The 14619-nt window shown below is 41.6% G+C and overlaps 2 protein-coding genes across 2 annotated transcripts in view; one reads left to right on the top strand and one right to left on the bottom strand.

Annotated features, from left to right (window-relative positions):
• The first annotated feature begins 777 nt into the window (after window positions 1-777).
• Window positions 778-6946, top strand: LOC111849728 (kelch-like protein 40a). The gene is made up of 6 exons (XM_023822840.2): window positions 778-2072; window positions 2824-2984; window positions 3387-3494; window positions 3714-3899; window positions 4107-4256; window positions 5669-6946. The coding sequence occupies exons 1-6, from the start codon at window positions 960-962 to the stop codon at window positions 5778-5780; spliced, it is 1830 nt and encodes a 609-aa protein (XP_023678608.2). The 5' UTR covers window positions 778-959; the 3' UTR covers window positions 5781-6946.
• A 5334-nt stretch (window positions 6947-12280) lies between these two features.
• The window catches only part of zbtb47a (zinc finger and BTB domain containing 47a), a 35473-nt gene continuing 33134 nt past the window's right edge, over window positions 12281-14619 (bottom strand). The window contains exon 6 of the mRNA XM_023822836.2: window positions 12281-14584. Coding sequence (XP_023678604.1) covers window positions 14169-14584 — 416 coding nt within the window. The 3' untranslated portion in view covers window positions 12281-14168. The remainder of the gene's footprint in view (window positions 14585-14619) is intronic.

Consider the following 14619-nt stretch of genomic DNA (forward strand, 5'->3'; position numbering starts at 1 on the left):
TTACATCTTCAATCACCAAAATGCACCAAATTAATGGACCTAATGGGTTGTACAATGAATCACAAAAGAATCACACCTGAGACACCGTATCACAAAACAAGAACAAATCACATCCGTGCAGAAAAACAGCTATAACTATAAACAAATATGTAATCAGCTAACCAAATATCAGAATCACTATATGTATATTTACCTCGAAACACCAGATAAGTCATGGCATGGAACTTAAATGGACAAATACACATGAAATTCCTTGATAAATTCCTTTTCCTTTCACAAAGAACAATACGGCTTTTACACAAAAAGAAAAAAAAGAATCCTTTTGCTAATTTATAAATGAGAATAGTCGATTTGATCCATCATAAATCCTCTCATTTAGCTTCGCATAAAATTCTGTAGTGCTAATTGCATTGCTCACGCTTTAATATAACGCATTTTCAAATATCCAGTCACATCATTATTTTACACTGAGTCACATCATACAGAATATTGGGCCAATTAATACACCCCCACACGTGGAGGGTGGTCATTAGTGCATAGAGGGGGACACCAGAATTAGATTGTGATGTCATGGGCTCCCCGTGGGAGGCCCCCTTTGTGTAGATGATCTCAGTGAAGCGACTGAGAGAGGAGCAGGGGGGAGGTGATCTTTCTGAAGACAAGAGCACCCTGATGGGCGGGGAGCTGGGGTGTCATGTTTCACATGCACCAATATGGATGTCACTGACTTTTTTTTTTTTAACTGAAGGTCTATAAATAAAACCCCTGTTGGAGTTTGAAAGGTTGAAACAGCTGATGAGATTAGTACCTCTGGGCTCGGGGGGCAAAATCCCGCTTAAGCCTTCTTCTTCTTTCTGCGTAGGGCTTTGACTGGGCTACTGCTGTGCAGTGGAGAGCTATCGGGAGGTCCACCATTATCCTTTTAAATCAAGCGAATTAAAATCAGCTTAATTTTTAAGATGGCACTGACAATAAATCCAATGGAGGAACCACGGATGTACCAGCAGACGCTGCTTCAGGATGGGCTCTGTGACCTTTTGGAGAATGATAAGTTTGTGGATTGTGTTCTAAAGATCAAGGACAGTGAGTTTCCTTGTCATCGGTTGGTACTGGCAGCCTGCAGCCCTTACTTCAAGGCCATGTTCCTGTCAGACCTAGAAGAGAGCAAGAAGCGGGAGATTGTTCTGGAGGATGTAGAACCAAGCATCATGGGAATAGTTCTCAGATACATCTACACCTCAGACATCAACCTCATGGAAGAAAACGTACAGGACATCTTCAGCGTGGCCAATATGTTCCAGATTCCATCACTGTTTACTGTCTGCGTCTCCTTCCTCAAGCAGAGACTGGGCCTGAGCAACTGCCTAGCCATATTCCGACTGGGTTTGCTCCTAGACTGCCCCCAGTTGGCCATTGATGCCCGGGACTTCATTTGCGATCGCTATCAATTGATAGTTCGGGACGATGACTTCCACCAGCTGGGCCCAGTTGAGCTGGCTGCTATCATTACGTGTGACTCCCTCAATGTGGATAAAGAGGAGGTGGTCTTTGAGTCAATACTGAGTTGGGTGGGCCATGATAAGGAGGACAGGCTTAAGGACCTGCCAGACCTCCTTGAGTGTGTACGCTTTCGTTTGATACCCCTCGACTACTTCTCCAAAAAGGTGGAGAAACACCAGTGGATAAAGTCCAACCCAGAGATCATCAAGAAGTTGGAGCTAGTCAAGGATGCGTACAAGGGAAAACTACCTGAGGTGAAAATGTCCAAGGGCAAGACGTCTGACACTAGTGGAGGTGAGAGAGGATATGATGAGGAGGGCCTGCTCCCAGGGATCCTCAATGACAACCTACGGTTCGGCATGTTCCTCAAAACCTTGATGCTGATGATCAGCGACACTGGAGCGGTGGCCTACGACCCAGCAGGGAACGAATGCTACATCGCCTCTACATCCACAAAGATACCAAAGAACCACTGCAGCCTGCTGACTAAGGAGAACCAGATTTTCGTGGCCGGGGGGCTTTTTTACAATGAGGGAGACAAAGACGAACCAATCAGCTCCTATTTCTTACAGGTATGCCATCATTAGAGAGTATTTTTATGAAAAAAAAAGCTGTTTATAGATGTATTCTATGTGTGTAGACTGAGTCTGCTTAGATTTATAATCCCCACAAACAGAAGTGTATATTTGCTTTTATCATGTTAACTAATGTTTTCTTTTTAAATCCAAGCCTTTGTTTTGGTGAGTCAGTGTGCAATTTTGATAACTTAATAAGTTACGATGAAACGCAATGAAGTTATCTGATAATAAAGACATTCTAATCCATCCATCCATCCATCCATCCATCCATCCATCCATCATCTGCCGCTTGTCTGGGGTTCGGGTCGTGGGGGTAGCAGCTTCAGTAGAGGCACCCAGACCTCCCTCTCCCCAGCTAACCCCACATTCTAATTCTAACTCTAATTCCTTGCAGAATTCTGATTAGGGCAGGTCTAAATTTTAAGGTAGTCTAAACACCTACCAATGGCTGACAATGCTACATTTGACTCACTTGATAGAATAACAGGAGTTATATTCAGTTTTATTTGTTAATAATAAAAATGTATATCCCAAACCAAGAGATAAATGACAATTGCAACACAACAAGGATCAATAATTGGCTCCTGATGCCCCTGTCACCCTGACTGGGAAGAAGTGTAAACCCTGATCAAGATTACAAAACTATTGTATTTTCTTGTTATGGTAGAATATTGTAAAAGTCGTACTCTTTTTAGGGGAAAAATCATGACCCCATGAAATGTGACCTGACCCTGTTGTCGCACAGTTTGACCCCGTGAGCTCCGAATGGTTGGGGATGCCCTCTCTTCCCTCCCCCCGCTGCCTCTTCGGAATGGCCGAGGCAGCGAACTCCATCTTCGTTGTTGGTGGCAAGGAGCTGAAAGAGGGAGAGCACAGCCTGGACTCGGTCATGATCTACGATCGACAGTGAGTGGACCTGCCATAGCCCTGCACTCAAAGCGCGTCACTGATTGGCCCTGACTGGCCGGCGATGAATCAGAATGACGAATCAGAATGACAACCTCAATCAACGTAAACTGGAACTATTCTGATGATTACTTCCAGGATTACATGCTCCTTAACACAGCTAATAAAAAGCATGTAGCAGTACAGAGAATTCCTAATTCCTCAAACATCAACATGTCAATAGTTTAAACGGGAAAGCACACAACTGGCCACTTTAAGATCAGCACTTTGACATTTTTTTTTTTATCAGGGCTAAAATAACATCTATGAACAAAGATCAAATATCTAAGATTAAAAAGTAGTGAGGTCAATATCATTTCACAATGCTGTCACTGACATTTTTTATGGATTTCCTGCTTTCAGGTCCTTCAAGTGGGGGGATTCGGACCCACTTCCATACTCAGTGTACGGTCATGGTACTGTGTCACATGACGGGCTAGTCTATGTCATCGGAGGAAAAGGAGAAGGGAAGTAAGTCTGCTTATGATTCTGGCATAAGGGACAGAAATGGACACTTTTCCTGCATGATAATGTAAAAATGTTACAATATTGCTTTGGATTAAAATTCAAAAATGTGAAATCCAACCAGAACCTTAAGACATACATATAAAGCTTCAAACAAACCCATCATTTGAGAATCTCTGTTTTGACCCTTGAAATAATGACTTTACTCATCTCACCAATGCGTAGAAAATGCATGAGAAGGGTGTGCGTCTACAATCCAATGAAGTTTGAGTGGAAGGATCTGGCCCCCCTGAAGACTGCCCGCTCATTGTTCGGTGTAGCGGTGCATCAGGGCAAGATCTATGTGATAGCTGGAGTCACGGACTCAGGCCTGACAAACACAGCGGAGGTCTATGACATCGCCAAAAACAAGTGAGTCAGGATGTTTGGGGGCAGGTGAAAAGCAGCTTGGCTCAAAGATCTAACATGATTACCGTGTCCTAGAGCAAGACTTCCAGGGTGTACCTAAGGTGCAGGAGGGCATCGTGTCATCTGGGAGTAGAGGGCAACTCTGAGTCTGATGGCTCAAGCAACAGACCAGAAGGAAGCTCTGATGACCAAGAGCTACATGTGTTCCAGGTGGTCCGACTTCATAGAGTTCCCGCAGGAACGCAGCTCCCTGAACCTGGCATCCTTGGATGGCTCTCTCTATGCGGTGGGTGGCTTTGCCCTGATGCCCACCGAGAACAATGAGGAATACAAACCCACCGAAATGAACGACATCTGGAAGTGAGTCACATGGTCATTCAATAAGTTCCCCCATTGGCTATAGGATTAACCTGTATTTACCACATCACCTGGCTTGGCTGTTACAGGTTTGCTTTAATAGGGTATAGATTTGTTTTGATGGATTTAGGGGAGACATGGCTGTCCTACTTACCTGGGATCATTTAACTTATTTTTAACTCTACCCCCATCTCTCTGCATGTGGAACTGCATCTTGACAGCTACTTCAAACTGGCAATTATTACCTAGAACAGTGTTTCCCAATCCAGTCTTCAGGGACCCGCAGACAGTTCACGTTTTTACTCCGGGAGCTGGGAGGGAGCAAAAATGTGGACTGTCTGGCAGGGAGCTGGGAGGAAGCAAAATTGTGCACCATCTGTCGGTCCCCATAGACCAGCTTGGGAAACACCGATCTAGAGAACAGGGGTCAGACTCCAGTCCTGGAGGGCCAGAGCCCTGCACATTTTTGGGTTGCCCCTCGTTTAACACACCTGATTCGACTTCTTGTGCTAATTACCACATAGCTGTTGAACTGAATCATTTGCGGTGGAACAAGGAAAGAACTAAGCTACACAGGGCTGCGGCCCTCCAGGACTGCAGTTTGACACCTCTGATCTAGAGCATTCATCCTGTTGTCCATTGTCGAGTCATGTAAGCCATACCAATACCTACTATGATAGTCAATTCAGAGTCTTAAAGAAAAACATTCTGGACTTGACATTTTATAAGAATTCTCTTTGGAACTGTGGTAAAAGCAAAAAACAAGCAGAGACTTCTCCAACAGGCCAGAGTTTTGTCCATATAAAATGAAAATTGCTTAGCCTTTGCAAGTCAAATGTTCCACATCTCTCAGTCTAATGGTACTGTAACCACTTAATACCCCTCATAGCACCTTGCATACCCTGGTTCCCAAGTGTAATGGAACAACAAGCAAATCCAACCTCATTCCCACTTGGCACACATGTGTAAAAGGGAATAAGGCCCAGTCCCACTTTTCATGTGCAAAAACAAAAACAACCCAGGAACATGATTAGCTCTGCTAATTACTAGGCTTATATCAGTTGCTGCAGGAGGACAAACACTCATTCAGAGAAAAAAATTACAAGGAAAATCTTACTTTGGATTTACAAAACCTTCCAGTCAACACAGAAAAAGCCACAGTTTGGTGAAATGCATTATTCTCCTCACTGCTTTGCCCTGATCCATATAAATTTCATGATATGCTATTTAGTTACATTTTGTGCATAACTGGAATAAGAGGGCAGAATGCATTTTAATTACAAATCCATCATTTCATAGTCATTTAGCCCAGCTTTCATGTTTGCATTGATACTCAAGTTCACATTAATGTTTATTTTTCTAAACTAAAACATTGCATAAGTGCTAACTATACTATAATGAATGACATATTACAGATATGATGAAGAGGAGGAGAACTGGAATGGGATTCTGAGAGAAATTCAGTTTGCGTCAGGTGCAACCATACTGGGAGCTCGTCTCAACACCCAACGCCTCACAAAGATGTAATCACCACAGTGCCCCCTACTGTCAGACTAAAGTGCTCTCTTAAAACCCAGACCAGTGGATTGCCTTTAATTGGCCATCGGATCGATCAGAATCTGTTCACTGGGCACCACTGATGAGGGAGTGTGACTCCAGCACCACCAATGATTTCTGAACAAAATCCCAGCAACGTCACCCACTGTCATCAGACTTTATGCAGTGTGCCACAGCCTCATCCCAGTAAAGGCTGTGACCCCCCCCCACTTTCCAGTCATGCTTTGAGATTCACCTGTCTACTGATTTAAAAAGCAGAATGGTGCCAGAGGAATAAATGGGAGTGATACACCACAGAGGTGAGGAAGGGAACAGTTCTGCTGAGGGTTATGGGTAAAAATAAAGTGCCCAATTAAAGCCCTTTTAATAAATCAGGCCGCTAACTGCCTGATAGCAGCAAGCGCTACACAACAACATACGAATCCAATTCACAGAGTCAAAGTATTTTAGTATGTAGTCAGACAATGATGAAAGCACCAATCGAAGTAATATTTCTCAAGCAGTTAAACGGGTGACAGTTTCTCACAGCAACTATGGGTGACAAAATTTCATGTTCAAATCAGACATCACTTGGTGTTAAAAGTGACTCTACATGACTCCCTACCTTTGGTAAAAGTACAAGGCATTTGGTAAAGAAAGATTTGTATTTCTTTATCCCATTTTATCAGTGAATTATATTATAATTAAATGTTATAATTAAAGACTATTAAAGCCAATGATACAATCCAACAGAAGACAACTTTTCCAAATTAGCCAGCAGAGGGAGCCACAATATACTGCATGAGTGACTTAAGGAGTTTTTTTCCATATAAAGAAGCACTATTATCATATACTTTTCTATCTATTGTAGATGTTATTAAAAAGATGTTTTTTTTTTGTTTTTGTTTTTTTTTACTTTTTTACCCTTAGTAAATCTTTCACATTGTGTATATGGATTGCATATGTTTGTTAATTTAGCATTACAGTAGTCTGAGCAATATATCCTGAGGAGTAGGGACAGAACAGGCAAGGCAGGCAATTGCCTGGGCCCCCTGCACTGGGTCGATTACATTTTACACTGCAACGACAAATATGCCTTATTTGTGTATTCTGTTTTTCCACAGTAAAGTGAAAATAAATGAATTGTATTTATTAAATTGTCTTTGTTGGTATTATTAATCTAGACCTCCCACTAAAATAATGGTCATAAATTTTACCATGTTGGGTGGGGTGCGTTGGGGGCCCCCAGTGTTCCATGAATCTCCTCTGAGTATATCAGTGTAATATCTGAACAGAGCGATGTAGCTAATGGGAGCTGCTTTTGTTATTGGTTGTGAAGGATATTTTCAAGCAGACACTCTCAGGTTAAACCTTCAATGCTACAGCCGAAAAGAATCTTTAAACTCACACTCCAATCCTTATAGTTTCAACATCTAAAACTACACAAGGCAATCAATCATAATGCTGTAAATCACTTGTAGTCTGACTGCTGTATTCTCCTGCAGATATACGTCCTGTCTTGCAGTATTCTGCTTCACTGTGTGTAATTAAAATTCATTGGGAGATGTTTACACGTATCGTCCCAAAACCCCTGTTACCTGCCAATGCTAATCCTTGCCCGTTAACAGTTGTGTGAGACAACAGGACTGAATGCCAAGCCTCCATAACAGGATGCCTACTAATGGACTCGACAAGGCTAATCAATTCAGGAGCAAAGACCTGCTGCTTAATGACAGCACATATAACTCACATCACAGTCCCCTTCAAGGGGATCCCCATCAGCCAATGAGAATTAGACACGCTTACCTGCACAGTTCCCAAGGAAGACCTGCTGGCTAGGAGCTGGCTTTGAACACCTTGACTGCAGAAGAGAATCAGAGAGACACATGGGGGGTGGGGGGAGAGAATATGGGGAGAATATGCTTCTGATTGGATAACTCAAGAAGGCGAAGATTTGGTGAGTGACTGATCATAAGTGGTGCAGGAAGATTCCAACAAACTCGCATGGTTCATTACACCAACAACCGGAAAGTTCATATCTCAGATGTACGGTTCTCCTGCGTGAATACAGGACGGAGGCGTGCAGTACAGGTCAGACACATCCTAACACATCAAAATGTGTGCCTTCAAACATAAATATCTCCAATTTATTTGGTATTTACTGTATGCAGAAACGTTTGATTTCTGCCTTTTTCCACATTAAATCACCACAGGACAAATTCAGTTTGGAATAATATATATCTATATTGTTTAATATTGAAATGATCCGTTTCTCTCTTTCCATGTTACAGACAATATATACTAGCCAATACAAGAGATGACATAGAATACAGACTAATAATAGCACCCCTAGACACGATTGTCCTTGTATTGGTTTTTAACTTTCAGCTTATACAACCACAACAGTTACTGTCTACGTGTATGCTATGTACAACAGCGTTAACTTAGACACTGGGCTTACATAGTAAAGCATAGAATCAGCAATACAGATGACTCACACACATATGATTGGCTTAATAGATCTGGACAGAAAGATGGGAGGCCATTAGAGGTTACCTTTGAAACCCATTAGTGCTACAAAACAAGATGTTTTATCTGCAGTCTGGATTAAAAAATGAAGAACACTGAAAAAAATAACAATATACAGAAGACGCTTTTCCCTCCTCAGAGGAAGACTAAACAGGAAGGAATTGAAAAGATGTTCAGGCCTAACTTAGAAGTACCCAAAGTGGTTTAGCGCCTAGCGAACGGTTTAGCGTACATAGTCCTGCAGCAATCCAGTGCTCCGTAGTCACAGCTCTGCATCCATAGCCCAGGAGATTTATAAACAGTACATTAAACCAACACAACGACAAGGCCCAGATGCTTTTTAGTACTTGGCTCGACCACCCTCTTGAAAACTCATTATTCATAATCTTAAATATGCGATACTTGTGGCAATTTTTCCAATGACAAAAACGTATATCAGATACACAAGTATTTTAACTGCTTGAAAAGAAAGGAAGACCATTAATTTTTTAACCAATCCTTTTCATTCTCCGAAAACAATTAGACTTTTACATAAGCTCATGTCATGTTTATAGCGATATCAAAAACACACTGCCTACACAAAGATACATGTTATATAAAGTGCCTAGAAATGATTTAAATAGTGCTCTAGCTGAAGCTTTTTGGTCTTCATCTTATTGTACCAATTGCTCAGTGTCAATATTTCCAGAACAATCTCACTCTTTCAAGTGTAATGCGGGCAAGACAGAGCGTGAATTTTAATGATATTCCCTACAGCCGTTGCTCAGCAGGAGGAGAGATTAGGCCGGCACTGACTCTCACATCCACATCACCCCGCGCACATCACTTCGGATGGCAGCTGCTCAGTGTATCTGCGAAATAGCTCCGAGCAGACCTCCCCACCAACGACTGTGAGGGGTCACTTTCAGTACAAGACAGGAATATGTACTGTAACGGCTTTCTGAGACGATTTTAAGCCATTAAGACGAAATGCTTCATGACGGGGGAAAACGCAAACCAAAGGGGAGCCCCCCCCCCCCCGCATCACTGTAACAGCAGCAGTACTTCTCCATGCACAATGAGTAACAGTAAGGATCTCTTAAGCTACATCTTCTCGATACAGAAACGGGGACCGTTTAGAGCGGATCTCCCAGCGGACGCTCCCGCGGCCCTTTGCGGACCAGACATTCGCATTCTCCACTCAGCCAAAACACTTCAGACTGGCAAGACACAGACACCCATAGCACCATCTCAGAAGAGCTTAATTAGCTGTTTCTTTATGCAAAACACCTACCAGCGTCCCTTATGGTACACTTGTATGAATACCTTGTCTTCGGCTGTACAAGGTAGCGGATTTAAAATGCATAAATCTTTGATAAAGAACAACATGGATATTCTGTTAAATTATGCATATCACGAGGGGTTCTCTAATTGGGAAATGAAAAAAGCCCTGTAAACCTTATGGTATATTAAAAATGGAAGAGAACTGCTTTTACAACATTATATATAAAAAAGCTCAGCGGATCCGAAAAGCTGGGCTGCCAATACAGATTTAAACGTTTATTTGAAAGGCATTGCCACGATAGAATTAAAAGTTCCTGCTGATGTTATTAAACTTAGCGAATATAAAACGTAACTTTGCTGACAAGCAAAAGAACAAAAGATGCCACGATACATTTTGTCTTCTATACTGAAAATGGTCTGTCCAATTTGAGACAACTATGCTATATTAATGTAGCAATTCTGGGGTCTGAATACAGCAAAGAGATACTATTTAATACAAATGCATTATTAAAAACTCAGCTGTGCCAAGCAACAGAAACGCAGCTTTCTGCAGTTATCACTTCTGAGCCCGAGTTGTGCTGACATCGTGAACCACTAGGGGGCAGAGTTGCTCCGTGGGTTAAAGTGCGGATGCTCCCCTCCGGACCGGACTGTAATGGAGCGGAACCGGCGGTGCTCCGCCCGCTGACCCCGAGTGACAGCAGCAAATCGCCGCCGGGGACCACAGACTTAACAGGCTTATAAAAAGGCATCAAAGACCGAGTCACCATCAATACAGTGCTGAACTCCAGGCCTGTCCTTCCCAGCCTGAAACACGCATGAGAGCAGCTAACGAACAAGCTATCCAATACTGAAAGTCACTTGAAAAACAGACAGAAAGAGGGAAGCTAAAAGAAAAAAAACTTTTGGTTTCAGTACACAACAAAGTTACTGCTATCTCACGCAACTGTTATCGTACTTCACATGTAAGTCCCCATCACTAACACGCAATTATTACTAGGGAATAAGGTGCTTATGCAAATTGTGTAACTAATACAACAGCTTATCCGAATACAAAAAAGCTTATCTACTATTCCCATAAATTTTAAAGTTTCATTAGTACCTTTAAATAAATGAAATACATACACACACCAGCTCTCAGGCGCGCGCGCGCACGCACCCACACACACTGCAACTGAGACACTAAAAATACTGCATCAAAACTACAGAAAGGCTCGCTTTTCAACGCATTTAAACATTTTCCGATTTCTAATGCACTCCCTCAATACAGCCCCAAACTTGGCGTTAAGTTTGAATCATAATATCATAATCCCCAAAATATTTAAACATTGACTATCGCGGTGTCCTAAAAGTGCCTGAATCAATTCAACCGTACAACAAAAAATTGCACTTAAATACATGTGTTATACATGTGTTAATAGTAAGTATTTGAGTATTATAACACGTGAGACAAACAATATACAAAAATACAAATTTCACAAGATTGCTGGGCAGTACAACTTTTCTGACCGATTTTCAGATGCAGTGACACCCCAAAATAACAAAGCAATTTCTAAATGCCATTTTTAATATTTACGGGAATAATTTATACTGACAATCACTGACACGACATGACTCACGCATACCATGGAAATTCGGCTCATAGTTGTGTCCTGTTGTCCTTAAGTATCAAAATGCATTTCTTGGTAGTAAGGAGTCAAAATCAAAAGAAAACCTATAGTCATTTGAAATCCATATCCAGTGATAATGTATATATACATTCTTCATATATAAATTTGTCATATATAATTATAAATTCTTTCACATTTAGGTGACGAACAGCAAACATTTCCTAGAGAAAGTGAATTTCTCATGGTATGTAAGAAAAAAAATTAGACTGGAATGACACAAAACTTTATAAGTTTTAGTGGAATACTCGCAGCTAATTACATTTTACTTGTAATAACATGTCATATTCATTTCTGTATAAACTTACAAATTTCTGCACTTATGGCCACTGATGATAATTACCAATTTCAGGGCCAAATATAGCAAAAATATTTTAGCTTTTACAAGCTTTAATACGAATAACCTTACACTGTCCCTGAACCACCTGGCTGTTAGTTTATCACTAATGGGTGATATCTCCCAAACTGCAGGGACCAAAGTACACAGACCACAACCAAAATCCATTAAGAAGCAGTAATCCCACACCGACACGAACGATGCATTAAGTGCTCTCCTCTTCACAGAATATTTTCATAAATTTAAAGTTGGTCGTATTTCATATTAAGCTTTGTTATGATATAGATTATAATATAAATTCCAAACAGCAGCCAAAGACATCTTGGAAAAACAGATCAACAGCAGAATCATTTTTACTAACAAAACCGACAGGGCAATTATAAGTAATGAATGTAAGCTCGGATTTAGTAATTCGTGGAAATTTCTGTTTCTACAGACCTGTCTTAAGGGAAAGGCAATCTCCTATATTTAACAGTGTGGTTTATAAAGCAATTCACACAAAATATGATCCATTCTAAACTTTAGAATCTAAGGAAATGTATTACTTTATGGCAGAGGTGGGTAGTTCAGGTCCAGAGAATAAAAGTCCAGAACAAGATTTTGTTTCAACCAACCAGTTGAGTACTCCGTGACTGTGACTCTTTATACTCAACTGGTTGGTTGAAACAAAATCTTGTTCTGGACTTTTACTCTCTGGACCTGAACTACCCACCTTTGCTTTATGGATATTAAAAACAAAAACACAGATTTTTTTCTACACGACTAAAATGTTAAGCGATACTAAATTAAGAACACTTTATAAACAAGAAGCCGTGCAACATCCTTAGGACTTAAAACATGATCTTGGGAAACAAAATATGTAACATAATAGATCAGGGCTATTTAAATCTCAGCCTTCATGGTCCGAGTCCTGCTGATTTTCCAGCCTCCCTTTACATGCGAGCCAGATGTGAAGCCTCTGGCCAATAAGAATCAGTAATTATTAAACTAACTACCTGCAAGAATGGAAAACAAGGCCTGGATTTGGAATCGAGGGCCAGATTTGAAGAGCCCTGGAACAGATAATACACCCCCCCCCATCCTGCGGCAAAGGTAATAGGCCTACTAATTAACCCCAGGGATTTCGTATCTCTGCCAGCTGGCTAAAGTGCCGTTAAACTTCACTGCATCGACATACAAATTTCAAAAGTAAGAGAAGCACACATGTTACGCTTGTAAGAGCATAAGATGTCAGGGTCAATGCTATTTATTTCTTACTTACAACTTCAAGGTTAAATAAGAACCGATTATCTTACAGACACACTGGCATCTTTATTGTCCGATTTAAATAAAAGGGTATCAAGCCCTTTAGGAAATAAAACTCTCTTTAAGTGTTACAGCCACGTAAAGGTTTTAAAAAGTGCCAAGTTGATTAACAAATTAAAAAAAAGGAACAATTGCTTAACATAAGCCAAGAAAAAAAGATAAACGTCAGCCTGGCTATGGTTGGAAGCTCGACTAGCTTGGCGCGGTTAAGCTTCAGCTACCAAAGACAGCTGAGTAAAGTGGCTGCAGTAAATAACTGCTTTTTACAAACCCCCATGGATCATAGTGCTACACTGAACCGGTCACAAACGCAATTCTGTCCTCCGTTCTCTTTCCCGGTTACTTACACTGTGATACCCCGAAAAAAACGTCAAGCCTACAAGCAAGAAACAGTCCTACAGCCAACAAATCAGAACTAAAGTAAAAAAATACGCCAAATAAGTGACGTGTCTGTATGGGGTATTTAAAGGGTACTGAATAATAATTAATAAAAACTGTACTGTCCAGCAAGGTAAGCACATATTATCTAGTTATTGCAATTTAATACAAAATATAGTAAAGTACTGCTTTGTCTTTAATAACTGGAGCAAAAGATTAGGCGATATAGTTTCAGTACCAAAACTGAAATAGACACAAATCCATTTGTTGCACATTGATGCTGCTGCACTTCGACTGTTTGCGTACATGGCTGGCTGAACCACAAAGGACAAGTTGAGTGTTTCTGTCCATTAGGAAAAACATTTACCCAAAAACAACCAGAACACTTTTTTTTGGCAGAAACCAATCAGACCAAACGGGGGGAAGAGGAAGACGTATCTTTGCGGGCTTGTGTGCTGGAGGCCAAGGCTTGCGTAGGCGTCAACAGGAAGGAAACACAAACGAAAACTCAAAAAATATGGTCTCCATCTTGTTTTCCATTCATTCAAAGAAAAATCCCTGTTACCAGGATGACTGACACAAAAAAAGCTGACCAGAGAATGGCATTAAACTATAGCTTATATTTGTGGGTTAAAAAAGAAAAGGGACGATGCTGAAAAAAGGATTAAAGATCTGATTATTTCAATATATTTTCTATAAAAGTTGGTATGTATATGTTTGTATATGTGATATATTCTCAGGGCAGGTGTCACAAATGCAAGTGGGACCCCTGATGGGGAAAATGTCACTTGATGATTTTCAGTTTGATTTTCGTGTTTTTCACGATCCCTTAATGCAAATAATCAAAGAGGAGATCCAGATTTGAATTAGTGAGAAAAACATTAAGAAAAAATGGATTTATTAATTGTCGTTTGAGTTAATCCTTCCTGCAGGGAACAGGGGCGGCAAAGGGGGCAAGTGAGATGGAGGGGGGAGGCCTGCCATCGGGTGGAAGGGGAGGGAGAGAGGGGCTGCGTGGCGGGCCTCCCCAGTTGTCATGGGCGAGATGACCGGCACCACCTGATTGGCCACCACATCAGAGCCGGAGACCGGAGAGGCAGGGCCCAGGCCCAGCAGGCCTGCCTCTGAGGTGGTGGGGTTGCTGACCCGGAAGCATTTCTCCTTGTGAGCCTTGAGCATGTTGGAAAAGCGGAAGCGCTGGCCACACACATCACAGGGGTATGGCTTTTCGCCCGTGTGGGTCCGCCGGTGCCGCTTCATGTTGGGCCGGCTGGTGAAGCTCTTCCCACAGATCTCGCAGATGTACGGCTTCTCGCCTACAGCGGAGAGGGAGGGGTGGGGGGGGTGAGCG

The sequence above is a fragment of the Paramormyrops kingsleyae genome, chromosome 4 (assembly GCF_048594095.1).
Source record: "Paramormyrops kingsleyae isolate MSU_618 chromosome 4, PKINGS_0.4, whole genome shotgun sequence".
Taxonomy (NCBI): domain Eukaryota; kingdom Metazoa; phylum Chordata; class Actinopteri; order Osteoglossiformes; family Mormyridae; genus Paramormyrops; species Paramormyrops kingsleyae.

Coding starts and splice junctions, on each gene's coding strand:
- LOC111849728 (XM_023822840.2), top strand. CDS start 960: ATGGCACTGACAATAAATCCAATGGAGGAACCACGGATGTACCAGCAG. Junction 3,495..3,713: donor GGAGGAAAAGGAGAAGGGAA/GTAAGTCTGCTT, acceptor ACCAATGCGTAG/AAAATGCATGAGAAGGGTGT. Junction 4,257..5,668: donor GAAATGAACGACATCTGGAA/GTGAGTCACATG, acceptor GACATATTACAG/ATATGATGAAGAGGAGGAGA.